The sequence below is a fragment of the Anas platyrhynchos genome, chromosome 4 (genome assembly GCF_047663525.1).
Source record: "Anas platyrhynchos isolate ZD024472 breed Pekin duck chromosome 4, IASCAAS_PekinDuck_T2T, whole genome shotgun sequence".
NCBI lineage: Eukaryota > Metazoa > Chordata > Aves > Anseriformes > Anatidae > Anas > Anas platyrhynchos.
In genome coordinates, this window is record NC_092590.1 from 79,021,571 (window position 1) to 79,047,292 (window position 25,722).

Consider the following 25,722-nt stretch of genomic DNA (forward strand, 5'->3'; position numbering starts at 1 on the left):
ACCCCGGGCTTTGCAGAAAAAATTTGCAAATGGAGATAACTCGCCCCAGGCAAAGCAAAAAATCCTGCCCCCCACCCCCGTCCCCCAGCCCCAAAAGGCAGATTTGGGGTGCCCTCACCTCGGAAAGTCAGGCTGGCCACCGGGTCGCTCTGCCTGTCCCCCTTCTCGAGGTTGGGGAGGTGGCTGGCTCGCTGGAGCAGGCAGCGCAGCATGGCTGGGGGGGGGGGGGCGAGCAGGGCACCGAGAGAGAGGCCAAGCCGGGCCCCCGCACCGGGCAGGATCCGTTCCCGGTCCCGGTCCCGGTCCCGGCCCCCGCCCCGACCCTCCCCGGCCGCTGGAGGAGGCGCCCGGGCGGTGCCACGGAGCGCCTCGGTGCGGCAGCCGCGGGGGGTGCAGGGGGCGGCGGGGTGCGCGCAGCGGGGCGGGGGGCACCGGGGATAACGCAGCGCCGGGACCCAAGGGTGCTGCGTGCCCAAGGAGAGCAGGCACCGGGGAGAAGGGCGCACCGGGACCCAAGGGTGCTGTGCGCACCGGGATGGAGGGCACCGGGGATAACGGAGTGCCAGGACCCCAGGGTGCTGCACGCCCTGGGACAGAGGGCACCAGGAATAAAGGAGCACCGGGACCCCAGGGTGCTGCACCCCTCAGGACATCGGACACCAGGACCCAAGGGTGCTGCACGCCCTGGGACAGTGGGAACCAGGGATACCAAAGCACCAGGACCCCAGGGTGCTGCAGGCACCGTGATAACAGAGCACTGGAGATAACGGAGCGCCGGGACCCCAGGGTGCTGCAGGCACCGTGAGAACAGAGCACCAGGGATAACGGAGTGCCAGGACCCCAGGGTGCTGCACCCCCGGGACAGTGGACACTGGGACCCAAGGGTGCTGCATGACCCCAGAATAAGCAGGCATTGGGGATACCGGAGCACCAGGACCCCAGGGTGCTGCAGGCACCGTGAGAACAGAGCGCTGGAGATAACAGAGCACTGGGACCCCAGGGTGCTGCATGCCCCGGGACAGCAGGCACCGAGGATGGTGGAGCGCCGGGACCCAAGGGTGCTGCACGCCCAAGGACAGCGGGCACCGAGGATAACAGAGCACCGGGACCCCAGGGTGCTGCACACCTCAAGACAAGAGGGCACCAGGGTAACAGAGCACCAGGACTGCAGGCACCATGATAATAAAGCACCGGGACCCAAGGGTGCTGCACGCCCAAGGACAGCAGACACTGGGACCCAAGGGTGCTGCATGACCCCAGAATAAGCAGGCATTGGGGATACCGGAGCACCAGGACCCCAGGGTGCTGCAGGCACCGTGATAACAGAGCGCTGGAGATAACGGAGCACTGGGACCCCAGGGTGCTGCATGCCCCGGGACAGCAGGCACTGAGGATGATGGAGTGCCGGGACCCAAGGGTGCTGCACGCCCAAGGACAGCGGGCACTGGGGATAAGGGCACACCGGGACCCCAGGGTGCTACAGGCACCATGATAACAGAGCACCAGGGATAACGGAACACCGGGACCCAAGGGTGCTGCATGCCCGGGGACAGAGGGCACCAGGAATAAAGGAGCACCGGGACCCCAAGGTGCTGCACCCCCAGAACAAACAGGCACTGAGGATAACGGAGCACCGGGACCCCAGGGTGCTGCACGCCCCGGGGTAACAGAGCACTGGGACCAGGGATGCTGCAGGCACTGGGAATAATGGGACACCGGGACCCAGGGTGCTGCAGGCACTGGGATAAGTGAGCACTGGGAATACTGGGGCACTGGGACCCCAGGTGCTGCAAGCACTGGGATAACTGGGCACAAGGACTCGATGAATGCTGCAGGAGCAATGACAAAGCAGCGGGCCTGGGAACGCGACAAAGCCCGGAGATGTCACAGCGCCAGGAGCTGGGGACGCTGCGAGGAACCCAGCACTGGGACAGCTGGGAGGACTGGGAGCCACTGGTGGGGCAGCAGGGGTGACACCCCCCCGAAGGCAGAGCTTGGGGATGGAGCAAGGAGGGGTCGTTCCCTGCATCGGGGACCCGGGGGGGGGGGGGTCCCAAAAACGAGCACCCTGACAGCGGGACGGGGACCTCCTGCCACTGGGAAGCCCCCCCCCCAAAATCTCCCCCCCCCGGCTGCAGAGCCCAGGACACGGGCACATGGACACGGACACACGCTCCCCATTCTCCAAAAAGCCATAAAAAGGCATTTTTTCACCCCAAAACCCCCCAGGACGCTGCAAACCAGCCACGACACATCGCACACCCCCTCGTTTCTCCTGTCACCGGGGGGGGGGACACATTTGGGACCCCGCAGCCCCCCACGGCCATCGTCCCCCAGGTCCCTTGGGCAGCACCATCCCAAAATAGCCCCAAAATAGCCCCGGTGCTGCGCTCACCGCTCAGCTATGTGCCCTCCAGCCCCCCCCCCGGGGGGGGGGGCACAGGGGGGGCCGTGGGTGGCTCCGTGACACACGGACCCGCTGCTGGGGGGGGGGGCTGGAGGCCAGAGGCAGCCCCAAACTGGGAGCCCCGCAGGAACTGGGAAGGCCCCGCAGTGGTTCCGTGCTGCCCCCCCCCGCCCCTTGGGACCCCCTTAATGGGACCCCCCCCCCGTACCGGGAACCCCCCACCCACATCCATGCCCCCCCCCCCCAAATAGTGGGACCCCTGCACATGCACAGAACCCCCTTAATGGGACCCCCCCTCTGCCGGGAACCCCACACATCCACGCCCCCCCCCCATACTGGGACCCCCGCACATGCACAGGACCCCCATAACGGGACCCCCCCCATATACTGGGACCCCTGAACATCCACGCCCCCCCCCTCCATCCTGGGACCCCCCCCCCACGGTACCCCCATAACGGGACCCCCCCATACACTGTGCCCCCCGTACATGCATGGGACCCCCATAATGGGACCCCCCCACACACCCACACCCCTGCACACCAGGACCCCCCCCATACCGGGACCCCCCCCATAACGCGACCCCCCCATACCAACACCCCCCCCACCCCCAGACCCCCCCCTTCCCATCAGACCCCCTCCATTCCCTGGGGCTCTCCAAGCACGGGGGTGGGGGGCGCGCAGACACCAACCCCCCCCACGCCCCCCTAACCCCTCCCTGACCCCCTCCCCGACCCTTTTGACCCCCCCAAGCCCCCCCAGACCCCCCCACCTCGGAACTGGACCCCGCAGTAGGCGTCGCTGATGTCGGCATCGGGCGTGCGGAGGCTGTCCGCCCGCAGCACGAAGACGCGCAGCATCGCCCCCCGATCCCAACCCCGATCCCAACCCCGTTCCCGGCCCCCCCCCGGGCCAAGCACTGCGGCAGCAGAGCCCCCCCCCCGCCCCCCCGCCCCTTAAAGGCGAAGGGAGCCCGGGGTTGCCTCGGTTTTCCCCGTCCGGGGGCGCCCCCCTGGTCCCTCGGAGGTTTTTGGGGTCGGGATTCGCAGCTGGGGGGTCAGGGAGGGCCCCCCCGCAATGTGTGTCCCCCCCCCCCACAATGTGTGTTCCCCCCCCCCCGGTCCTGTTCCCGTGTCCCAGTAACCCCAGTTTGTGGCTTGGGTTCACCCAGAGGCCACCACCCCAAAACCTGCGGTGTCCCCTTGGGGTCCTTCTTTGTCCCTGCACCCCCCCCAAGGACCCCCCCATGTCCCCCCCCCTCAACCCTCGCCCCTTTTGTGAGAGCCCCCAGTAAGGAGCTGGGGTTGGTCAAGCTAAATATTTGGAAAACGCAAAGGAAACTTTGCTAAAAGCCCGCGGATTTCACCCAAAAGTGCCAGGAGGCTGCGGCTGCGGCCCCAGAGCTGTGCCCAGGGGATGGGGGCGCGGGGAGCCCCCCCCAAAAAAACATTTCTGAAATAAAACCTCTGCCCCAGAGATGCTGGTAGCTGTAGGATGAGCTGGGGTGTGGTTTTGGGGAAAATGCTGAGGCCAGGCACAAACTGGGGGGCACGGCGCAGACCAACTCTTCTCAAGAAATTCCAGGTCGTGCCCCATTATTTGGGGCAGAAATATGGAATTTTCTTAAAAATGAACCGTGTAAGCCCAAGAGTCGCTGGTAATCAGACCGGGGAGGCAGCAGTTAAGCAGCAGCACGCCAGCCGCAGCTGCTCACTGTCTGCAGAGCTCAGCCCCTGCCAGCAGGGAAGGGAGAGAGGAGGAGGAGGAGGAGGAGGAGGAGGAGGAGGAGGAGGAGGAGGGCAGCCCCGCGTTGGGCAGCTTTCCCCAGCAAAAAAAAAAAATCCCAAACAACGATAATTTAAATCACAAAGAGTTTGTTGCGGTGTTTCACTGAGCAGAGGCCTGAAGATGAGAGTTTTGCAGCAGCACAGCCTGTAGCATCGCTGCCAGCTAGACCCAGGGGCTGCCTCCCTCGCCCCGGCCATGCGGGAGCAGAAACCAACGCAGTTCGACACAAATTTCAGGAGACGAGGTGAAAAATGAAAGCTGAAAGCAAAGTTTTGATCCAGACTCAGGCTGGCACGCGGGTAATGCTGAATCAGAGACCCACAGAGACCCACCCGATGGCTTCAGTCCTGGAGTCCTGCTTCACCCTGAGACTTCAGGGGCCACAGGAAAAAGGTGGATAGAGAAAGCCAAGCACGATCGAGTCCCCTTGATTGTTATCACCGAAATCTTTGCCACAATAGTCGCTGATTTGGGGCAGTAAGACTGGAGCACACGAAGAATGGGAAATGTCATCTGCAAAGCGGCACCTGGGAGATCTCTGGGGTGAATCCCCCCGCTCTGCCGTGTTTTTTTAGCCCTCTGGATGACAAGAAACCACGCCAAACGCCATCCCCTGGTGTTAACTATACAATAAGAACATTTATTTCATGTCGACACTTGTAAAAGAAATCTCTTGCGAGTCGGATGATTTGATATACAAATCAAAGCCACCATACATCTTTTTTAGTCGGTCTATACTGAGCTCAAATTTATACAACATGAATGCTTGCTTCTGAAACAAAATTACAAATTAAATCATAGCAAAATACACAAAATTGACTGGACCCTAAGTTTAACTTGCTGAAACAACTCCTCTTTCCTCTGATCACCTTGAACTCCGTTCTTCCCCGCTGTTACCCTCCTCCTTCTGCTTGGCCATGAATTTCTGCAGAAAGAAGGACAGACAGTGAAAAGTGATGCTTCTCTGCGATTCCCCAGGCTACAATAAGATCATGCTCTAAATACAGGGCAGATTTCAAAACAGCATCAGCCAAATGTCAGCAAACTCCTGGAGGTGGCTCTGTGCCATCTGCACCAAAAAAAATACTCACCCCCAACCCTAGAGACACACACCACATCACCAAAGGGCGATGGATGGAATTTTCGTGGGGCAGAGAGCAAAATATTAGGGATTGGGGGTTCACGTGATGCTGGGTACCTTACTCTGCAAATCAGATAGAAAATAGCAACTCAAATAGCCTTACGGAGTTGATAAATTTGGCTAATTTCAGGAGTTAAAAATATATTTGTTAGCTGATTATATATATATAGTTAAATATATAATATAATGTAAATTATATAAAATGTAAATAAAAATATATAAAATGTAAGTAAAAATATATAATGTAAATTATATAAAAATGTATATATAATGTAAATATATACGTATTTATATAATATATATTATATTGTATATTTGTTAACTTCTATTAGCAATATATTTGTTGACTGAGTTATATTTGTGTCTGAGCTTAAAATTAAAACCCCTTGAAGTATTACCATGAGCTCCAGATGCCAACGAGGAGGCTGTTAGCACTCCCTGAAGCACACATTTTACAAGCTGTGTTTTTTTTTTGAACCCCTGAGCGTTCGGAGAAGCCCCGGCATTACCTCCATGTTTTGCTGATGGAGCGGTGTCTTGCAGTGATTTTTCACAGACGTTTCATCCGCGTAGAACAAAGAGCAGATCTGACAGAAAAAGCCAGCCTTGGGAACGAGGTAATCTAAATCTGACAGAGAGCACACCGTGTTAACAAAACACAGCTTAAAAAATAAAAAATCAGATTCCTTTGGCCAAATCTACGGAACTTGTTATTACTGGAGGGATGTTGGTTACATTTTGTCAGCATTTACAAAATGATGCTTCTGAGCTGAGCTGGTCCCCTGCCCTACCTCCAAGAAACAGAAGGGCACGGACTTGTCTGTGAACAGCACAACTGACTTCGGGATCTGCAGCCACCCTGACGTCTTTTAGCCCTCCCTAAAGCATCTCAGACATAACCCATTCGCCAAGTTTAACCTCTGTCCCACAGCACGCGATGTGAACGTTTTCTGTCACACAAACGTTGCACAAGCCACCAGGCAGCGATCCAGGTTTTCCTAGCAGCTTCTTTTACAGTTCAAATGCTTGCAGTGGTTTTGTCTAAAAAGTATTTTAGGTGAAAATCTTGGTGTGTATATACTCACATGCTTTTTTTTTTATAATGTAAGCAGTTCCCTCACGTGTATACATTGAGAGAAAGCTGGTGGCAGAACTTGTAATGTTTCCTTTCTGCTCTAATCCCAGCGCTGTGCTAATCAGAAATAAATTAGCCTGTATTTGTAAATTAAATTTGAGTAAAAATGAACTTTCAACTTTGCTGTTGCTATGAAACCAATAGCAGAAATGTGTTAAACGTGCATTTGTAGGGATAAAAAGAGATTCTGGGCCATGAATTTGAAGCTGTACGTGGCCATGAAGCAACTGGGGTGTTTGAAACAAACCAGAAAGGTGTTTTCCGACAAGAACAGCATGGAGCATTTGGGCTTGTTTTGTGTTTACCTTTTGGAGCACTCTGCACCTTTGATGCATCCAAAGCAACCGTTTTCTTCTGCTTAGGCTCTGGTTCTTTCCGTCCTGATCCCAGCTGATCAACTGGAGGCCAAAAAATGCACAATAAAACAAAGACAGCCATTAGTTTAGAGCATCCTGGACTTAAATGGTTCCTTACTGCTCGAAACAAACACCATATTTATGGCCTTTACTGTTTTCTACCCTACTCGGTTTGGTCTCTGCACAGAGCAATTCTCAGGAACTCCTGGCACCAGCCCCGAGGACAAGGCTCCCAGTTAGGGTACTGGTGTGCTGGTGAGCCCAAAAGCCTTCCACTTCTCAGCTGTACCACCGCTGCTCCCAGCTGCTCTGCTCCAGAGCTCTCACCAGTGACTTCACGCTAACTTTGGGATTATCTTCATAAGGCAAGCTACCAGACTTCCTCGAATTAAACTACCTCACGGTCCAACAACAGTATTTCAACTTAGAAATAACAAAACAAATCATTGTTTTTTTAAAAAGCCACCAGCAGCACACCCACCGCATTCAGCAAGTTGTTCCAGCGAGGCACGAACTCACTTTCAAAGCATTCACCTTTTTTTCTGTGAATTATCCCAGCCTTCTGCTGCCACCTCTCTACCCAACAGCCTGAACAGGATTTATTACCAAATTCCACCTCCCCGTGAAGATAATTAAACTGATGAAATCAGAGAAAACAGAAAAGGAACAGAAAACTCTCTCCAATGATTTTGGTTCACCAAAATTACAGCGCAACACAGGAGAAGCTGCCTGGCTTTAACGAGGGGCACTCACTAAGCTGCCAGGTTCGTGGCCACTGCAGGACACAGCTTTGGTACAGAGCCAAACCCAACCACGACTCGGTCACCAGATGAACCAGCTCCAAGGCACTCCCTAAATTAACATTTTAGGATTCTTCTGGAGCCAGGGAGCCTCTTCTGCAAGATAAACAAGCCGTCTGGGTTTTAGCCTATCAGAACAGATCATCTGGCCAAAAACATCAAAACTAGCCGCTTCCCTTCCACTTCTGCCTTCAAATAACTGCAACGCCAACTCACCTCGAGCAAGGTTAAGGCAACGAAGCCTTTTGGCCATACTACTGAAACCCAGGAAGCTGCTAAGGAACGCCCCAGGCAGCCCCAGCATTTCTCAGCACGCTGCACCCACTGCTGCAGCCTGCCCGGCGCTTACCCTGCTCGCCCCGCAGCAGCTGAGAGCCCGTTTCCTATTTTGCTGCTGGGGTCAGATTTCAGGACTCGCAGTAACACCGCTCAACCCGCTTTAACCTCTCCTTCCCGGTTATTTGCTCAGCTTCTCAAGCTCAGGGAGAACTTTTCTACATCCACCTGTTTCGCCTGCGACTTTACTACATGGAGTAGGGCTAAAATCACTAAAATCACTGTGTCTCTGATGTTTTTATAAATTGTCACTACCACCTAGAGCAGAAATCAGCTCAAGTGCTCGGATCTTTTTATAAGAAGAGGTCTATATTTGTAAAATTGTAAAAAAAAAAAAAGAGGTCTTTTTACAATTTACTTGCTTATAGAACATAGAAAATATTTTTTTGTTGTTCATCATGTAGAAATTTACATTCTGTAACAAACAATATTACAACATAATATTGCATTTCGGTATTTACTGGTGTGTACACAGTTAACTGACCTATTTCCTACTGTTCACAGAAACTAAAAACTTTAAAATACTGTTTTTAAAATCTGCCCTGCTCAGGTTGCCTCTGCTACGCAGCAAGAGCAAGATGGACAAAAGCTTTTCCAGCACAGCAGAACAAAAGGCGCTGTTGTCAGCATTCAGCTGCATCAGCAGAGACAGAAACTCTCGGCACTTGTGGACTGCGTCACGCCGAGCCTTCCACCCACGCTCTGGCCAGAAGTGTTCTTGTGTGCAGGTTGTATCTCTCCCTGCTTGGTTCTGTTGGGCATTTCTTAATCCTTTCCTTATTCCTCCTACTGTATGTTGCTATATTTTTCCCTCCAGACCCAGCTTGGAAGCTCTCACTTTGCGTATTTGTGTATTTTATTTGACTCACCCGTTTTAATCAAGTTTGGTTCTGTAATCAAAGATTACAAATCATCTTTAGTGTTGGGTAGTTTACCAAGCTTTGCATTAGAGGCTAGGAGAGAAACCATTTCCCCATTTTTAGCCATCGTAAACACCAAATGAACATTTCACAGGAATATGCTGCTTAATTTAAATCAAGAGAAAAGGCTACATCCCAAAATGCATTCATGTAGTATCCTGCCTTCAGACTACTCTTCACTACCAGTCTTCATTTCCTTCCTAGTAACTCAATTATTGACTTTGTGGAAGACTTGGGTTTGTTTTTTTTTTTTCAGTTTCCTCCATTTGCTTTGAGGATGCCTCTGTCCCTTCCCTGTGCAATGGTTACAAGCATCTTATTTTCTATTTCCCCCATGGAAGCTAGAAGAGGTTCCTTACCTTTTGACTTCGAGATTGCAATAATATCTTCGTCTTCTGGACTCATATCTCCCAGAATTTCCATTTCTTCTGGTCCTGCAACAGCAACAATATCCTCCTCTTCTGGTCCTGCAATGGCAGCAATTTCTTCTTCTGGTCCTGCAACAGCAACGATATCTTCGTCGTCTTCATCTTCGTTCAGATTTTTCCCTGGGAAAGTATTTTCTTCTTCCTCATCCTCCTCTCCAACTTCATCTACCGTAACAAAATTTAATTCCTCTTTTAGGCGATTGAAATCAGCCAGAAAATCATCCTCATCTTCATTAACTTCATCCAGCGTCACTAGGGGGTTGTCCTCATTGTCTTCTTGGATCTCATCCACTGTCACCAAAGCGCTGGGATCGTCAGGCACCTGAGAGGTCACAAACTCTCCAGAATCCTCCGCGGGGCCTTTCTCATCCTCCTTCTGCTTCAGCACATCCTCGATGCTCAGGCCCGTGGGCTCATTCAGCGGCAGCTCCTCTACTTCACCGATTTCATCTACAGTTACCAAGGGCTCGGTTTTCAAATCCTGCTCCTCAAAAACCGACCCGGGGACGTCCTTATGGGAGCCAAGCTCCTCCTGCTCAGATATCTCATCCAAAGTCACGAGCGACTGAGGATCCTTCACCGCTTCTCCCATCAGCTCTTCCTCCTCAATCACCTCATCCACCACCACCAGGCCCTGCGGGTCGCTGAGTGCTTCGAGGTTAGCAACTCCCACCAGCTGCGCGGCCACGTCCTCCTCCTCGCCGATCTCATCCAACGTGACAAAAGACAGCTCGCTTTCGGCGATGCGTGCTGCGGAGCTTTTCCCTTTTCTCCTCTTCGAACTTGGCTCGGAGGAAGAGTTGTTTTTAGCACCGTCTTTCCTCTTGCCCCTCGGTGGGTTTCGCCGCGTTTTCACGGGAGACTCGCTCTCCTCCACCACCTCGTCCACGGTAACAAATTCATCCAGGTTGAACGGGAACAGCTCCTCTTCCTACAGAGTGTAAAAACACAAATAGAACAGTTCAACATTCAGCTCAACGTAACCCACGCTTACCTCCATCCACACGGTGCCTCGTGGCAAACAGCTACACACAGAAGCTGGATGAAGGGAAAGAAAATTCAACCTGACCAAGGTAGAAAAAAATGCTCGGGCCTTCCACCTCACACGGAACGGTTTTCATTATTTCACGACTTGCATTAAGCAGAGGTTAACTCAGAAATCCAAAGGATTCTTCAAACACACAGCTGGATGAACAGCCAATATTGGTGTCTATGAAAAGAGCAGGGCCAAAGCCCTGAATACTTGTGCGCATTTTTGCAATAACCTGCAGGAAGTCTACTGAAAATGTGAATAGCTCCAGAGTAGCCTTCAAGAACCCTATTTTCTTGTGTCAGATCTCAGTCTCTTCCCTCAGCAGATGCTGCTAGCACTGCTCCAACAGAGGATACTGCAGTAGATGATCCAGCAAAGGCTTCTTTGTCCCAGTGACTTACTTTTTATCTCATCTCTTGGGTTTCACTCTAACATCTCAGCTCCAGGTTCTCAGACAGCTCCGTGCCCCAGCCTAGGAGAGGGCTCCCAGGACTGGAACCTCCCCATTCCTTAATAAAGAATTCAGATAAGGTATCTTAGAGATCTTAAGATAAATTAAGATCATTTTGTCCTTCCCGTTGAGGTCTGCCTAGCCTTCTGGCAAACACTTTACCACCTTCTTATGGTACAACGACAGAGACCGACAACCTTTTCTCCTCACTTGGAGGCACAGCATCCTCCTGCAACGTGTCATGTACCAAAAATTCCTGCTACCCTGCAGTTTGACCGTGCTGCCTTCCATCGTGGCTCGTGCAATTTATTCCAGGACTACTGGAAAGAATTAGCAGCGATTTAATGCCATTTGCAGCTGAGAACATCTGGAGGAGGATGAATGGACAAATGCTGAGTTTAATGAAAGACTGAATTAACCCAAATTACATTTAGGCTATTTCGGTAGACAGAGTAATGTTTTTGGAACAGAGCGTTAGCCTCATTCACTATAAAATGGCTCTGCTTTTATCATCAGAACAACAGGATATGGTGGGTAAGATGTATAAGATGTGTACTTGAAGGCAATTAAAGTAAATTAATTCTAGACAGTAAAACACATCCAAATATCCATATATCCATAGTCCCATATTATCCATTCGATTTCTTCAATGAATGATTCTGATTTATTTTTTTGTAAAATCTGTATCCTGCTGTCAAATACTGGTCGGTGTCCAACACGAGAAGAGTGAAAAATAGTTATTAATGCAGAATTTTAAGGCCAAGGCAAGATGAATTTTCCTAGTAATACTAGAAACAGACCTCCAGAAAAAAAAATCTGAAACTGAAAGGCTACATTCCTCCCCCTCTTTATTTTAAAGCTACCAAAAGCAGGAACAGCATATGTCTCCACCTGCATCCCGATGCAGAAAGTTTAGAAATATTTAATGTAAAGTGGGCAGAGTGAAGAAAATGCAAGAAAATGTTATGTTTCAACTTAAATCAAATGTCACTGGATTTTTTCTTCTGTGAAAAGAAGAACAAAGATATTGGTTCTCATCAGCTGTACTGCAGCAAAGAATAATGCTGTAAGTGGTAAAAGACATTCCAAAACCTTTTTACAAATGCTGAGGAATTTGCTCTTGGGATTAAAAAAACATGTCTGGAGCTTGATACAAGAACGCGTTATCTCCTACCGTTAGATAACACCAACTCTGCAACACACACCAACATCAGATAACCACTAACTTCCCAAACACACCATTTTGGTCAAGCTAGAAGTTTATGTGGATTACATCCAGGTTGTCAGCTCTAGGTCAGGAAGCCTTTTTCCACAGCGACCCTCTACTGACCCAGCAGACCTTTGCTTTGATGCTGTAAATCTACTTCCACAACCTCATCTGTATGTGTTTTTATTACTTTCTGTCTGTTTTTCTTTCCTAAAGATCAAGCTATCAAAGAGAGAGACTCTTTGGGAGTTGAGCCAATAGCTCCAAAGTTCTTCAAACCAACAAGTCACAAAAAACATTCAGTAATCTGCTAAACAACCTGTGGAAAACACCTTTGCATGCAAGGGACACTGTGGATGGAGAAATTCTGATTATCTGCTGTTATAAAAGTCGTTTATGAAGAGCTAGAGGACCTTCACCTTCCTTCCTCTTCTCACAAGTGCGATGATGGATGAAGATGTTACGTAGCTAACTGGGGATGTAGCTAATTAATTCTTCCTCTCCCAAACAGGTGTTATCCAAGACCAAGAACCACCTCCTTTTAGCACTCACATCCTGAAGCTTCTCTCCCAAATGGCGTGACTTTACAGCTTCATGCCTGTTGTTTAACAACCAGTAATAAAAACCAGTAATAAAACCAGGAATTCCCTAGGAAGAACGCTGAAGATTCTCAGTACACAAATTGTCCAGACAATCTGTATTTTAAACAGTTACAGTCAGACCCTTACCTCCTTTTGCTTCGCACTGCTGCTACTGCCACTTTTCGGAGGTCTAACAGCACTGCCGCCAAGAGAAGCCTGCAAGTTAGACAAAAGTTGACAAGAGATCAGTTAAGGCATCTAACCTGTCCACAAGAAAAATAAAAATTAAAAAACCACGAACTCTTCCCTTAATGATTTTTTTTTTTTAATTGTCCAGATTCTGCTTCTGATCACATGCTTGGCAAGTACAGAGCTACGCCAACCGTCAGCGGTAGAGTCGAGGCAGACAGTCTCTAGCAACAAGTCACAGGCAGCACCTTGCTTAGGAACCTCTTTCCAGTAACCAGTGTCTGTGCAGGACTTGACAAAGCAAATATCAGCTCACAAAAGGACAGAAAGCTTATCGATTCCCATTCGGAACTAATCCAAGAACATAAAAGGTATAACACTCAATATAAAGACTCGCTTCAAAAAATATACCTTCCTGCAATTTTATCCGAGTAGCATTTTCGAACCAGTTACATCCTCGCATTACACACAGTGCAGCTAAAAGCAACTGGTTGCCCACCATGGTGCTATTCCAACTCGGCCGCTGGCCCAGACCAGCTGAGTGATTTATGGGAAGGGGAAGGGGAACATACTCTCCTCGTCCCATACTCAACCTCTGAGAGAAGCATGGAGTTAGTTACCGACCAGGCACACTGAAGCGGCCTTCCTGCCCTCCTCACCTTATTGCTGCTGTTGTCTTTCTTCGTGCTGGATGATCTACTCTCCCCCTCTTGAGACTGTTTTGAACTAGCCCTAGATTCCACTCGCGAGTCCTTGTCTTGCTGGGATGAGTTCCTCCCATTGCCTCCTCCCTTTCCATCAACCACAGAACTTCTGCTCACTTTCGGCTTGCCGCTGCCGTCTCCCAGGCTCGCTCGGTTGCTTGCAGCTCTCGGAGCTCCCCCTTCTTTTGGTGCCATTTTCTTCTCCGCCACCGCTTGTCCTCGGGGCTCAGGTTTCGAGGCAGCTTTCTGCTCCTCTCCTTTACACAGGGGAGGCTCGTTTCTCCTCACCGGAACCCTCGCCTTGGACACATCAGGAAGAGACACCACCGCTTTTAAAATCGCTTTACCAACAGAGGAAGCTTCTTTGACAGATAACGAGGGGTTCGCTGGAAGCGCTTTGCAGGTTTCATCAACTTTTGCTGGTCCCGTTCCCTTATTTTGAGGTGCTTTGCTTAAACTCCCCTCGTTCTTTTCATTCACATTTTTTTCAGCGTTTTCCACAGACGCCCCGACCTTGGTCACAGATTTTTCAAGTTTCTTCTCTGGCTCTGCCCCAGTCTTGCCCCAAAGTTTTTCAGGGGTCTCCTCCGTGGCTGTTCCAGCTTTGAGCGCAGACTCCTCTGGGTTCCTCTCGGTGGCTGCTCCAGCTACGTCCACTTTCCTCTCCACGGCCACCCCGGTTTGAAGTGCGGGCTTCTTCTCCGTTATCTGAGTCACTGGCTTTTCACAGTCGGTATTCACAGCACCAGAAACATGATTTTTTTCAAGAGCATCCAACTTTTTGCTCGTTTGTGTGACAACAGGCGAGACCATCTCTGCTGAGGCTGCATCCAAAGCAGGGGGCACGGCTTCAGGGACAGCCCCTGCCTTTTTCTCTCCTGGCAGCTTCAGAGCAGAGCCCGAAGGCACATCTCCCACCTTCCCCGCATCGCACGATTCTCCTGGTGGCTCAGTGGCAGCAGCAGACGGCTCTTCAGCTCTCGCTTTTACTTCCTTCTCCGACGCAGACAGAACAGCAGACTTGCCCAGCTCCAGTTTAGCATTATCTCTAAGTGCCTCTTCTTTCTCCAGGCTGGAAGGAGGCAGCAGCTCTTCTGCCTTTGCTCCGAGCAGTTCAGCATCAGCCGAGTCGATGGATGCGACGCCAAGTTCGGCTTCCTCCTTCTCCACGGGCGCTTCTGCCAGTCTTGGAGCAGCCTCCCTTATTGCTCTTCCCAGGTGGGACTCAGAGGGCTCTATCTGTACTGCTGACATCTCTTCTTTGACATTAGAGATGGAAATGGGTTCTTTCTTTGCCACACTAGGCTCTACTGGAGGATTAGCAGCTGCTGTTTGCACCACTCCTGTTCCCTCTGGATATTTTTTCAAGCCAGAGCTAAATGCATTTAAAAAAAACAGAAGAAATCAAACTATGTTGAGAATTCTACAGTTACCAGTAACCTCTTGACGCCAATGGTGGGTGATTTCCTGATGCATTAGTGCTTAGCATTTGGAAATCTGGCCTATCAGTGTTAAAACGGTTAAAATACTGAGGCGAACGGCTGATTAGTTTTATGCTTCTGCTTAATCCACCTCAGTACTGCGAGACTCTGTGAATTACATTACTTGTCGTCAGACCTCTCAGGGTGGTACCCGGTACTGCTGTGACCTCGCTGCTGCTGGGAGCTCCTACAATTTAGATCCCCTGCTAAAAGGCAGACTGTGAAAGCACAAAGAGCAAAACCAAACCTCGCCCTCCCTGCGTGTTACCAGCTCTGTTACGGCTGCAGACAGAGGCTCTGTCGGTCTGAAGCTGCAGCCACTGACCTGGAGAACTCTTCCAGTAGCTACGAGCCTGTTCTCGTTTGGGGAGGGAGGCATAAGGCTGTATTTAAGCTCCACCGACCTCACACAGCGGCGAGGAACAATGCAGGCACAGAGGCTCCCCTTGGCTGGGCCCTGTTCTCGCTACATGATCCCACTGTCAGCTCCCAAAATCACAAAGCCCAGGATGACACGCAGAGCACGGCATCTTACAGAGAACACCAGTTAGTCCATTTCTCTGAAAGAAAGAATTCTCCAAAGATGAGCTCGGGAGACTTCGGAACCAGAGGTGTCTGTGCCCCTTCTCCCACAAGGCTCAAGAAAACGAGCATCCTTCAAGCACCTGCCTCTTAGGATGAGGGGTGTCGAAGCACCAATGCTGATGATCCCGCTGGGTGCTGAAGCAAACACAGAAGCATCAGACACCCGCAGGCTGTGCTATGGGTTCTCTGAACCCAGGCACACGAATAGAGTGTGTGTTTGTGTTAATCCTCAGAAAGATAAGGAAGAAGAGCTTGCCGTTTTGGTACGGTCTCATCAAGAGAATGGAAGGACAGAAAATTGTGCCTGGTGCTGGCAAGAATGCTGAGTCTGCAGGGGAGCAGATGAAGGGAGAACAAGAGGAGCACACAACACGTGGAGCCAGAGCGATGAGAACAGGCAAACTCAAAGTCTGTGCTGTGGAAGCACAAAAAAAAAATCAATAATCGCAAGGGTTTCCTCCAGCCCCGAGGGCACCGTGCTCTGCTGCTCTAAAATGTGAGAGGAGAAGGAAGAAGGGATGTGAATTCTGCTTCAAAGCTCTTTCACGGAGCCAAGTGAGAACTGGCGTAGCTGTAATGTGCTGTGATGCACACCGAGCATCTGGGCACAAGAGGAGGGCATGCGCCCTGCACCCTGCACCCAGCCCCGTGAGTGTTTAAGCAGTCCGGGCTGAACTGATTTTTTATGCTGTGGTGTCAGGTTATTCAGTCACAGCACGAAAGGTATTTTGGTATCAGTTAAACACCCAGAGGGTTCCAAAGCAAAAAGTGCTTCAGTCCATTTCCTCCGCTATCTGAGTGTCCTACAGACCACTGGGCTTTAAGTCTCATGAGTCTGTGAAGCAAAACGTCACCTGGACATCTCAGAGCCCAGCTTTGTCACTGACACATGGCAAACTTGATTAAATACAGGCTCTGGCACCTTGCTCAGCTGCACCCTGCTTAGCCTCTCTTTGTACAAAGAATGGAAAAATGTCAGCGAACACTAAAACCATGTGCTAGCTACACACCTTACAGCAAGCAGCACACATGTTGTCCTCTGCACAATTCAAACGAGGTCCTAGTTGCTGGATTCTCAGCCTTCATGCCTCCCCTCACGCCAGCAGCCCTGCTGTGCCTTGGACGAAGCCCTGGTGGCCTCCAAAATATATTCTGATGGGTTCGAAGTAGACACTGAAGCAATGGAAGAAGAACTCTGCAGAGGTGGCAATGTGCAGATAAAGATGAGCGAGCAGGAGGAAGCTTCAAGGTGCCTGAAGATGCTTAAAAGATCTGTAAGGCACTGGGCGAGAAGCCCACAGACCCAGAAGATGGATGTCGTGTACAGAACTCAGCACAGAGGTGAACCAAAGTCCCTGCAGCAGTGGCTGCACGCAGCCATCGCTGCCCAAGTCAGCCAGGGAAAGACCTGGAGAGGTTCGGATCTGGAAGTGCCAGCACAGAGAGCAGAGGCTGTGTCACCACAGAGACCCAACCTGCCATCCACACGTCGGCTCAGGGTTAAGGAGGAGCAGGAGGACAGACCTTGATCCTTAACCTGGTGAAGGGAAGTTTCAGCTATCGTTAGCTGAGAAAACAAAGGAACAGAAAGGAACAAAACGCATCAACATTTCTAAAAGCAAGTCAGTCAGCACAGGGCTGGATGAATACCCTGCGCAGTTTGGGCAAAAAACAAGCCTCAAAAAGCTGATCCAAGTTTTTTTTGACATCACATCCTCCAAGGACAGTGAGGAGGCGTTGCCTTCTGCTGCACCAGTTCTGCTGCTCCCTTCCTCCCCAGAAAAACGTGGCAAAGACTTCCCATATATGATAATATTTAAGCTATGTTCTGCCTCTTATGGATTGTAACTCAAAAAATTGGTCTGGTGATGAAGGCTGAGAAGGAGAGTTGCCTCAGACAAGGAGGATGCACACATCCTTACCTGCAGGGACAACGTCAGCTCTGCCCCCTGCCCACCAGCCTCGGCAGGGAGCTCTGCAGGGGCTGGGGTTCACCCCAGAATTGTTTTGGCTGAATTATCACTAGCTACAGCCCACCAGTCTGCAATCAAAAAGGTTACCTGCACGTCTACACACGTGGGGTTCAGAGCCAGTGCACAAACTAACGCTTCCCAGTCTGACCAGGGTGTGAGGAGAAGTTTCATGAAATTAGGGGTGTCTGGTTTGAAAGAAACAGGTTTTTGGAAATATAGTAACAGTCCGTAACAGTATATATAGCGTCATTACTTGAAATTCAAATTTAAGGACAATTATTAGGTAGCTTTTTTTTTTTTTAAATGACAAATCTTATCCAGAAATACGAATTTGAGTCACAGAAGGCATCTTAAATCATTTTGTTAACAAGAACCCTTATGATGATCTATCCACTTACAAAAGTACTCCCAAAACATAACCGAGACAAAAACCAACAAATAGTTACTCCACAATTAGAAATTTTACCACAAGCAATGTCTGTAAAGCAATATTTTTTTTTTTTAATGGAACATACCAAAACCACAATTTCCCATTTCTAGGTTCTGATGTTAATGTAGCACCTAAACATTTTTAAAATCAATTTAGGGACCTGTATCACAGCATGAAGTGAATGTTAATAAGTTAAACAAGGAAGTTCAAGTTTATTTTTAGCATTTGGAAACAGAAACAATAGAGCCAGGTGCTCCGACAGAGGAAAGCACTGTAAGACAAAATAAAGTGTAACGCTTCCTGCTTAAATACAACAAAAAAGTGTCTTACCAACACGTATTTCCCAACATACTTTCCAGGACCTGTGGTAAAATCCTGGCCATAATTATTAAAACAACAACATCTCAACGAACTACACAGAAAACAGGATTTCACCCCGTTCCTCCACGTTTTCTTTCAAAGCCCCGTTTTTCAAGGTGAACACAAACAGTACAGCTCTACAGCAATACACCACACGTCCTGCACACACAGAACACACAGAAGGTTGAAAGAAGTAACAGCAGGTAGCAGCTGATGCATCTCGCAGCACGTCCTTTCATCATGCTTGGTTAGAGGTGGCTCAGCATCTGCTTAATGTCGGATATTCCATAAACAGTACATATAAAAAAAATCTTAAATATCTGAGGGGCATACCTTCCTTTGCTTGGCTCCTCTTTCTTCACATCTTTTTTTATAGCTTCAGCCTGCAAGGTAAAAAGCAGGGTTCAGTAGCTACAACTTGCAGAAGAGCACAGTGTTTGTGTAGGACAGCTAATTAATAACACCATGAACCCAAATTTAACGCATGTGTTACCTGAAAGATCAAATGTCAGTAAACTAGTCTAAAATTGCTCACTGCAGAACAAGGACTTCCTAAGACAACAAATAGAAGCTCATGGCTGGTAAGAGGTTTTAGCAGAAGGCTGCCAGGCAGAACGTGTGGCACAGCACCCGCGGTTCCACTCACCTCATCTTCAAAGATGGGGTTTTGAGCAGAATTAGCTTTTGGCCTGGGATGTATTTTGGGGAGAGAGGATGTTAAACGTTTTTTTCCCGGACAGCATCTTCTTTCCTGTACCGGGGAGGATGCTAACAGCTGCAGAGCTCAGGTAAACTGCAGCTAGCTTGACAGCTCAGTGCTGTACTGCAAACAGCAGCATCGCACCTCTTGGAAGAGGAAGCACATTTCGAGTTAAGCAAATACCTACAGAAAATCCAAGGCCAGACTCCATTCCTTCAAACCTGCTGTAGTAGTATCAATTGCTTAAACATGACTAAGCTTTTCTATTTGCTGATATATAGAATAATTTTAATGAAATAACATCTGGAAAAAAAATCTATCCAAGCTTTGTGGCTATCACAATTCACAGCACAGGTCCAAGCAACCCAACAACTTTTAAAACTCGGTTGAAATTTCTTTTCTGAAGGCACTCTACAAACTCATTTGAAGACTGGCCCCAATAAAAGAACTTCAGATTAATTCCATATACATAAAGTTCACATTACTCTTTTATTTATGCATGTATTTTTTCTGAAGCCCTTACTTTTCCCTTTCTAAGAACGGATATTCCAGATACAGTAAGTGTCAAAGCGCCAGCTATGTTATAATAGATTCAAGATAGCTTTGTTTTTCCTTCAGAGAGCCTTCTGAGAGAGAGAAGAGAAAATAGCTTGGGTCAAATGGGGCTCCAAGCTCAACGCTCCTCTGGTACTTCGCCACAGCATCCAGATTCTGCACCACCACCGAGGAAGATGTGCAGCGCACAGAGCTCACTGACTCAAAGCGCAGTGAAGATTCTGTATCCAGCTGCATGTTCACTGTTAACTGAGTTTCCCCACAGATGTATTCTTGTTGTTTCAGCAATATTAATACTCAAGACATTACCAGCAAAATGACAAAAACAGAACTATACTTGATTAAGCAGCACTTCCACTACTACCACCACTGTGCCGCTGGCATCAGTCCCTGCTGGCAGGCTGGCCAACGTCCCCAGGTCAGGCAAGCACCCCAAATCACCCCAGAGTGCACAGCTGGAAAGAAATATTACTTCGAAAACAGAGAGCTGAATGCCATTCTTTGTTGGCACCGAACTCTGCTCTGATGAGACATTTGCAGCAACAAAGGCACGTTATTCTGTGCTACACAAGATACAGGAATGGCTACAACGAGCAGATTTGGTTCAGTGTTCCCACAGTGCATCCTCGCCAGGCGTTCCTTAGCAGAAGCATTTAATTATGATATTTTGCTTGTTTTTCAGTGCTAAGGGAGCTTATTACATTTTTTTAGACTTAAGAGCTTATAATCCTGAAGACTTTGTTATTTCTTCAGCTACCCAGCTAATCTAATAAAGGATATTACGCTTAAATGCATCTGATGACCTGATACAACTTTAACTTATGTTCTTTAAAAAGACCTCAAGTTCACTATTTAGGAAGAAATACAAAATGCAGTGGGGCACAGAAGACAACATGCTTTATCCCACACAGGAATCAGCATCATCCTGCAGTGGGGGGGGGAAAGAAAAGCCTCTCAGGGACATCTGATGCAGGTTCCTGCACCCAGCAGAGAGGACAGCATGCTGCCCCCACGCTCACCTGGGTTTAACACATCCAGCAGCGCATCACCTGCAGGGCTCCTGGGGGATGCACCACACTGACAGTACCATAATGAAAGGCTCACGTGCTAGAGATGGAGCATTCGTAGTGAAATTTAAACCAGTTGTCTGAATTAATTATGGAATTCAAAGGCATTTTCACCATTATCGTACTTTCTTGCAGGTGAATGCCCAGAAGGTGAGGACGGAAGGTAGCAGCCAGGCTGACCACAGGCTCCCTACGGACACTTCAAAGAGTCACCCTGAAGAGCAGGGAACAGGTAACTGATCCTACACACGCACAGCACCCGCTGATTTCCTTGGAAAGGGGCACTACAAATCCGCTCAAAAACATCCACGTGCCCAGTCACGTGTGGTTGCGTACCCTACGTCCTAAACCATCAGCAATGAGACTCAACAGCTGCAAGAGAACCCTACCAAAAATGCATACCAAAATCTGCTGCCACACTGCGTATTTTAAAATCCCAAACACCGGACAGCTACCCTATAAACTTTTTAAGTACGGATGCTTTCCAGTAAAGCACACGAAATTGCCAGTGCAACAGAGAACAAACTATAATACCTGTCAATGATCAGTCCCCAACCTGCTCTCAAAAAATAAAATTAAGAATGCACAAAAAATCACTGTGACGATTGGTGAGAATACTGACAGCTCGGTCAGCACAGCAAGAAGCATGCATCTGAGTGATTTATAGACATTTGACTTCCCTGTGTTGAAGTAACAGACTGATGCTCTTGATATTAAGCACCAAAAGTTAAACTTCTACCTGGTGGTGAGTAACAGTGAAGGGATGCTCTGCCCCTCCAGCAAATCCTCGTGTTTGAGCAGTGTCTCTAAGTCAGGTCAATGAAAATGACCAGGAACACGCAGGGAAGGAGAGCTCCAAGGATGGAATTCACACGGATAACCCCTCGTAAGAGCAGAGCTTTATCTATCTCACAAGCACCGAATTCAGCTTAAGATAACCGTACAGCTTGTAGTCTTTCTTGACAGAAAACAGCTCATATTGAGCTGCCAAGTTGGTCCGTGCTTTTGCAGTTAAATGTAAGCTATGAAGACCAAAACTATTTGAAATTCAGAAGAACAAAAGCCAACCTATATCCCCCTACGATAAACATAACTTGGAAGATGTGACAAAGAGATGGAGAGTGCCATGGGACAGATAGCTCAGGTATCTTGTTCGGAGCTCTTTACCCAGTGCAATGTACACTAAACTCCCCTCTCTGCTGCTGCAGTTTACTGGTCTTTCAGCAAATCACCAGAAGTTAGCAGGGAGCTGTTCGATGCTGCAAGTAATTCCATCTGCAGGCAATAAAACAGCAGCAGCTGTAGGCCCACAGATCAATGCTGACACAGCAACTGAGTCTGGAATCAAAAAAGGACCGAAGTAGATGAACTGTGAAAAGACAAATCAAACTCTGATAGAGTTTCTCTCATCATTTCAGTCATAAATTCTTCTCTAACCAGTACTAAGCAGCTACTTTTCTTCCTTTCTTCCTTTTCTCTTTATCTTTCGTTACGGAATACTTTTGTCAGTTGTGATTCCGTAACGTTTGTAAAACAGAGAAAGATATAAAGAAAACCATACAGCAACACATCCTTTTTCACACGTATAACACATTCCAGAGTTCAGACTAGCTCATTCAGCACCCCACAGTTACACAGTTTTCACTCATCCACAACAGCAAATACTGAAGGAAATGCTGACGTTATCCCCACTGCTCTTACAGAAAGGCTGTACTACTGCACAAAAATAGTGTACTGTTGAAAAAGAAGAAATCTTACTTCAGCATACTCTCCATTAGGTGACAACATACAGCTCAACGTATGCTCACCCATCTTGTAGGGATATTGTTTCAGGAAGCAGTACATTGATCTAGCTGCCTTGGGACTCTCCAGCTGTAGAATTGCCTGAAATGAAAAAAAGCACAAGCTTCAAATGACTGTTACTTCAGAATAAATTTAATTTATTAAGTAGGCATAGCATGGGATATTTAGTATTTCTGAGGCCTTCAACATCCTCATTTTAGATTTGCTAAAAGCAGCATTTTTGATGAAACCCTGTGCTCTGCATATGGAGAACAGTGGACTCTCTTCTTTCTGTGAGGCTGAAGGAAGAAATCTTGTGTTCGAATTATCTGCAGAAGCAAAGAATTGTATCACAGAACAGGGGAGCCTGGAGCTTTCCTACCCACGTGTCCAGCCTTCTGGTTCCCAAACACATTCAGCTTGGATTTTGCTGTAATTGATGAGCATAAGCTGCTAGGGGAAGTGCACGGCCAGAAAAAAAAAGTAGTGTTATATCAAGAAAATAGTAAAAATGAACTAAACTCTGAAGTTTATACACTGTACTGGAAATCTCTCACTTCTTTACCTGTAAGCTATCAAGTACAATGTGACACGAGTCTTCCAGCTTCACATTAAGTTGTTTTACAGATTTTTTTTTAAATATAAATTATCCCTCATGTTTCCGTAAAAATTAAAAAGGTCTCTGTCCATTGAAAAACATTTAATTAATTTAAAAAAAAGAGTAATTCTGACATTTTCCCAAACTAATTTTTTTTCCCAAGCTTCCTACTACATGGGAATTTGTTCTGCCTCCACCATTTACACCTCTCTAATGTCAAAGGTTAATAAATTTTCCAGCCACTTGGGAAGCTTTACTTTCAGACCTTAAGCTGATTTGTATTGTTCAGGCTAGATAATAGCCTAAAGGTTTTTTTTGTTGTTTTCTTCCTTCCCTGCAGTCCCCAACAAATAAGATAAGCTATTTTCTTGTACACGGTGAATGGGAAAGAAAGCCTACACTCAGTTCAGGAACTCTGGTCTCTCCTTAGCAGAACACTGTTGGTACTGGGAGGTTAAAAGTTCAATTTTTTATTTTAACGTGGTACTGCACGCTAGGAAAAAATCCTACTTACCTTGTTTTTATTCTTCAGCACAACATAATGGTCAACTTTTCCAAATCGAAGTCCCACACAAACTACTTCAAATTCTCTGTACCCATCATCTGGTAAGTTTCCAAGATGCACAAACTGATGATGTATAGCTTCGGTGTTTACCTAAAGAAAAGCGATGACTTCTTTAACTTTCCAGCATTCTTTATAAGCATCTATTGAACTGTGTTAGGAAAGAGCCACAGGAAGCTTCCAGATCACTCAGATCTCCCCAGGAAGAGCATTCACAAGCATCCAATGTTCGAATTTTCAGATTCACGAATTTCACAGATTCCAATGTTCGAATTTTCAGATTTTCAGATTTTCCAGTTTTCTATGCACCATATCAAAAGAATTTGATATAATTCCCAGTAAAGAATAACAAACTTAAAAATGCCAAGTGTTTTATTTTAAATTATTGTTTAATTTTTTAAACAAACTAGTAAAAGTCCCTTTAAGGAACACTACAAAATACTGCTGAAGTTCAAATAAGATTTGGTATTTTGAAAAGCACATTATCTAGCCGGATCTCAAACCAGTCAGGGCACAGAAACCCACCTGAAAGAGTACATGATTATGGTTTTTAAGTTAGAGTTTGATTTATTTGAACAGTTTATAATGACAAAAAGATCCTTGGACAAATATAATTTCTTGTGTTTGTCAATTTCCAAACAGTCTTACGGAATCCCTGCGCAGATTAAGAACCTGTGATTTCAGTCAGGCTACAATTTGAACAGATTTTGATAGTCAGCTGCTCCAAGGATTGAATTACCATTTCCATCCAAAACACACACACAGCAAGTGGCTGAATAGTTCCAACCCTGCTACAGAGGCAGGGAGGCTTCCCCGCTAACCTGAACGTCCCCAGGATGAACGTCCTCCCCAGGGCAGCACTTCAGTCACAACGTGGTAGGCTCGGAAGCTTCTTGCACCAGAGCCTTTGCTGTAATAGGATATTCAACTCCAATTGGAAAAGTTTTTCTTGCTAGTGAAGGTTCCTTTATCACCACCACCACAGGGACAGGCTGTCAGAGGAGACCTCTAAGTCTCTTCCTACCAGGAAGGATTCTGGTGCAGAACCTAAGAGTGGGGTGGCTGCACACGAAAAGCTAACCTCAGCCATGTAGCACTGGCAGAATGATATATGGACTCCTGGCATTAATTATTTTGTGCCATTTCCAAGGAGATGGCCCTGGGGCACAAAGTCCAAAGGTACTAGTAGACTTCTGAAATCTTAAACAAGTCTTACCTTTAAATATTTGGAAGCTGCATGTCTTTGAGAAACAGAACCAGCCCTCCTGACAACAAGAGCAAGCTCTCCCACCCCACCCCTGAGAGGTTTGCTATGTTCCCCTCCCGTTATTCACTACCTCACCAAGAGAAAAAATGAAATTTTCCACCGCAAGCATATCAGAAGCAGATGTAGGATATGGCAACAGGAGTACTGGCATTAAGGACTCAGATCTAGCTGTCAGTGCCAAACTATGATCATTAGGAGAAAACAGATATCCCCCAAACACATTTGGGTTTGAAAATTCAAGCCTTTGAGGGGGTTTCCTGGAAAGTGACTTATCATTGGCAGGGCTCTTTGGAAAATGACTTTTAACCATATTCTGTGAGCTTTTGACTTTGCTGTTCTTACAGTTACTCTTGTGAAGTTCCCAGGACAGCTCTAAGCCCAGAGACAACGTTCAGACCCAATAACTCAGTATCACGAATATTTTGAAAATGTTTTCCCATAGTAGCAAGGCAAAAAAAAAATAATGAATTAATTAAAAAAATAAATAAATAAAAAAGCTGTTATTCTATTAATTTCTACCTGCAGAAAAGACCTCTGTGAGCCTACACTGCCTAAAAAAAGTTTTGCATGCCAATTGCCAGCCTGTATCGAGAAAGGTTTGAAGGAACAGGAGGGACAATAAGGGAGACCCTCTACACTCAACAGCAGAAGTAGTTTTGACAGATAAATCAAAATGAGAAACCTGTCTATAAAATATGCTAGAAAAATGGGTGCCAGCATATACAGGCAAACACTGCACAGCCTCCAAGCTACAGTGGTCACAAGCACGCTGTTAGAAAATGAAAAAGCTCTCACCAAAGGAGAGGCTCTCTAAGGACTCCTATTGAATGCTTAAATCCTTGCTCCTCATGCATCATGGAGCTAAACTAAGCAATCATTTACTGCTTTC

The 25,722-nt window shown here is 47.7% G+C and overlaps 2 protein-coding genes across 15 annotated transcripts in view; both read right to left on the reverse strand.

Moving 5' to 3' along the window:
- Positions 1-3,329, reverse strand: part of DYSF (dysferlin) — an 80,552-nt gene extending 77,223 nt beyond the window's left edge. For 4 of the 11 annotated variants that reach the window (XM_038178651.2, XM_038178647.2, XM_038178648.2 and 1 more), the window contains exon 1: positions 3,177-3,329. In XM_038178651.2, the coding sequence (XP_038034579.2) occupies positions 3,177-3,264 (88 nt within the window). In that variant the 5' untranslated portion in view covers positions 3,265-3,329. Of the gene's footprint in view, positions 1-118; positions 465-3,176 lie in introns of those variants that run through there. The other 7 variants (XM_038178650.2, XM_072037938.1, XM_038178639.2 and 4 more) reach the window with 6 other exon arrangements.
- A 1,477-nt stretch (positions 3,330-4,806) lies between these two features.
- The window catches only part of ZNF638 (zinc finger protein 638), a 48,539-nt gene continuing 27,623 nt past the window's right edge, over positions 4,807-25,722 (reverse strand). For all 4 annotated transcript variants that reach the window (XM_072037933.1, XM_072037932.1, XM_072037931.1 and 1 more), the window contains exons 18-26: positions 23,519-23,659; positions 22,383-22,508; positions 18,636-18,685; positions 13,429-14,848; positions 12,728-12,796; positions 9,240-10,239; positions 6,774-6,866; positions 5,843-5,961; positions 4,807-5,117 (exon numbers count right to left, since the gene is read on the reverse strand). In XM_072037933.1, the coding sequence (XP_071894034.1) occupies positions 5,058-5,117; positions 5,843-5,961; positions 6,774-6,866; positions 9,240-10,239; positions 12,728-12,796; positions 13,429-14,848; positions 18,636-18,685; positions 22,383-22,508; positions 23,519-23,659 (3,078 nt within the window). In that variant the 3' untranslated portion in view covers positions 4,807-5,057. The remainder of the gene's footprint in view (positions 5,118-5,842; positions 5,962-6,773; positions 6,867-9,239; positions 10,240-12,727; positions 12,797-13,428; positions 14,849-18,635; positions 18,686-22,382; positions 22,509-23,518; positions 23,660-25,722) is intronic.